At 59.6% G+C, this 2,522-nt stretch overlaps 1 protein-coding gene across 1 annotated transcript in view; it reads right to left on the reverse strand.

Moving 5' to 3' along the window:
* Nucleotides 1–843: 843 nt before the first annotated feature.
* Nucleotides 844–2,522, reverse strand: part of VOLCADRAFT_95877 (uncharacterized protein) — a gene marked incomplete at both ends in the record, with an annotated part of 4,814 nt that continues 3,135 nt past the window's right edge. Inside the window, 3 exons of the mRNA XM_002954971.1 lie at nucleotides 844–867; nucleotides 1,121–1,572; nucleotides 2,012–2,251. Coding sequence (XP_002955017.1) covers nucleotides 844–867; nucleotides 1,121–1,572; nucleotides 2,012–2,251 — 716 coding nt within the window. The remainder of the gene's footprint in view (nucleotides 868–1,120; nucleotides 1,573–2,011; nucleotides 2,252–2,522) is intronic.

Genomic DNA, 2,522 nt, shown 5'->3' on the forward strand with positions numbered 1-2,522 from the left:
GCCTGGGCGGCGATGCCGTTTACGACATGCACAAAATGAAGTTATCATATGGGGACGGAGGGGATGGGGACGGAGGGGATGGGGACGGAGGGGATGGGGACGGAGGGGATGGGGACGGAGGGGATGGGGACGGAGGGGATGGGGACGGAGGGGATGGGGACGGAGGGGATGGGGACGGAGGGGATGGGGACGGAGGGCGGATGGGGACGGAGGGGATGGGGACGGAGGGGATGGGGACGGAGGGCGGATGGGGACGGGAGATCGCTCACTGGGACGAACACAGGTACGACCCCATGATGTCGTACGACGTGATGTCGTACGATGTGATGTGCAGTATGATATACCCCGTCTGGGTTGTCTGGTTTCCCTTCGTGACCTCTCCTGCACCTTCCTAGGTGCCTTTGCGAACTAGAGGGCGGCTGGGGAGGAGACGGAGGAGCGCCCTTGTGGGGGCCCTTGTGAAGGTAAACGTGAACTCCAGGACCATTATAGCACATCGGGGGGGCGTGTATCTAGAAGAGGAGCGATTTGAATGTACACGTATATATATATGTATATATATGTATAGGTGTATGTATGTCCACCCAAGCCGACCTCATAGAATCTTCCAGGTGCTGTCAAGCGCGGAATCCTGGCTACATGTTCCGACCCCAGGCCTGGCCCACAACACCACTAACGAGCCCGGGGCCCATACACAACATTCCGATTGCATATCCTAGCTAGGCCATTTGTGGCCTGATCCAGATTCGAACATGCGATTTTGTAATCACTTATCCTCTTCCTTAAGGATTCGCGCTTTTCTAGCGTCGAAAAGGTTAGCTACAGCTACAGCCACAGCTACAGCTACGGCCACAAAAGGTCTGCAACCTGCCGCCACGCGCAGCAGCAGCAGCTACTGGTACTGGTAGACAGCTACAGCCGCCATACAAGGACCTATCCGTACCTGTATGAGTCACTCCACTCTCGTCCATGCAACATGCTCATCCACATCTACATATCTATCTACATATCTATCTATATATCTACCCCAAACAAACATCTTATCATATGTCCGGAGAACCCCCTCCCCGACCAATACCCGCCCACCACCACCACCACCACCACCACCACCCGAACCCACCTCTGCTGGCAGCTCCTCGCCCATCTCCTCCTCCTCCATCTCCGCCTCCTCCCGGTCGGGCCCCGCAGGCAACTCGTCCTCCTGTGCCGGCCCCTCGTCCTCAGCAGCCACCTCTGGCACGGCGCCAGCCCCCTCCTCCTCCTCCTCATCATCATCATCCAGTACAACGACCTCAACATCATCATCAACATCATCATCAACATCATCATCATCAACATCATCAGCAGCAGCGGACCTAAGAATCCTGGGGGAAAAGCCGGCGGCCGCAGCCCCACCGCGCCGGCCGCGGCCACGGCCGCGTCCACGGCTGCGGCCACGGCCATAACCTGGGCCACGCATGCCACCCCGGCTACCCCGCCCGCGGCCGCGGCCTCGGCCCCGGCGTCCACCACCACCACCACCACCACCACCGCGACGGCCGCGGCCACTGCCCCGGCGCATCACCGAACCTCCTGTTGCGTTGGCCAGAGTTTATCATTAGCAGCATCAGCATTAGCAGCAGCCGGGAAAAGAAAGAGTCAGAGCCCCAGAAACTCCAACTCACCCTAAAGTTAACCCACCCGAAAATTCCTGCAAATGAGAATGCGGACACCGCCAGCCACCCACCCAGATAATCAGTTAGTTACTACCCCCTTCTTTCACTACATGCTGGCTGGCAGCCCACACCCATCCGAGGAGTGGAGGAGTGAAACGGAAACCCTAGGGTTATAGCTTTGGAAAGCAACAAAAGGCCCAGAAAACCATCCCTGCCCTGATGACTGTCAGGAAACGGATTGGGATTCTGTCAGGAGAGGTTATTACTTTTTGTGTGTGTTGCCCAGGCATCCCAAGAGGACGCAGCTACTGCCACCATTATTAAACATACGTACATACACGTACACATACACATACCTTCCCTGCCGCGCTCCTCCTCCTCCTCCTCTTCGTCGCCGTCATCATTATTAGGAGCAGCAGCCGCAGCGTCATCAGCGGCAGCAACTTCTTCGTCGCCCGCCTCCTTCCCGCCGCCGTCTCCTTCCTCCTCTTCCTCTTCCTCATCATCATCCTCTGCCGCCGCCTCGCCGTCGTCGTCCTCCTCGTCGACCTCCATGTCCGCCGCTGCGCTGTCACCAGTGCCGGTGCCCGAGTCCCCTGCGCCCCGCTCCCCCTCCGGGTCTTCCTCCCCTTCATCTGCTACTGCTGCTGCTGCCACTGCTGCTGCTGCTACTGCTGCTACTGCTGCTGCTTCCTCCTTACGGCTGTTGCCGCTGCCGCCATCATCGTCGCCGTCATCACCACCTTCTTCATCGTCGCTGGCAACAGCCTCCCTGGCGCCGACTCTTTCAGGCCCAGCCCTGCCCCGACGACCCCTGCCCCTGCCCCTCCCGCGCCCCCGCCCACTCCGACCCCGCCCCCGCCCCCG

Source organism: Volvox carteri (assembly GCF_000143455.1).
Source record: "Volvox carteri f. nagariensis unplaced genomic scaffold VOLCAscaffold_47, whole genome shotgun sequence".
In the NCBI taxonomy this organism is placed as follows: Eukaryota; Viridiplantae; Chlorophyta; class Chlorophyceae; order Chlamydomonadales; family Volvocaceae; genus Volvox; species Volvox carteri.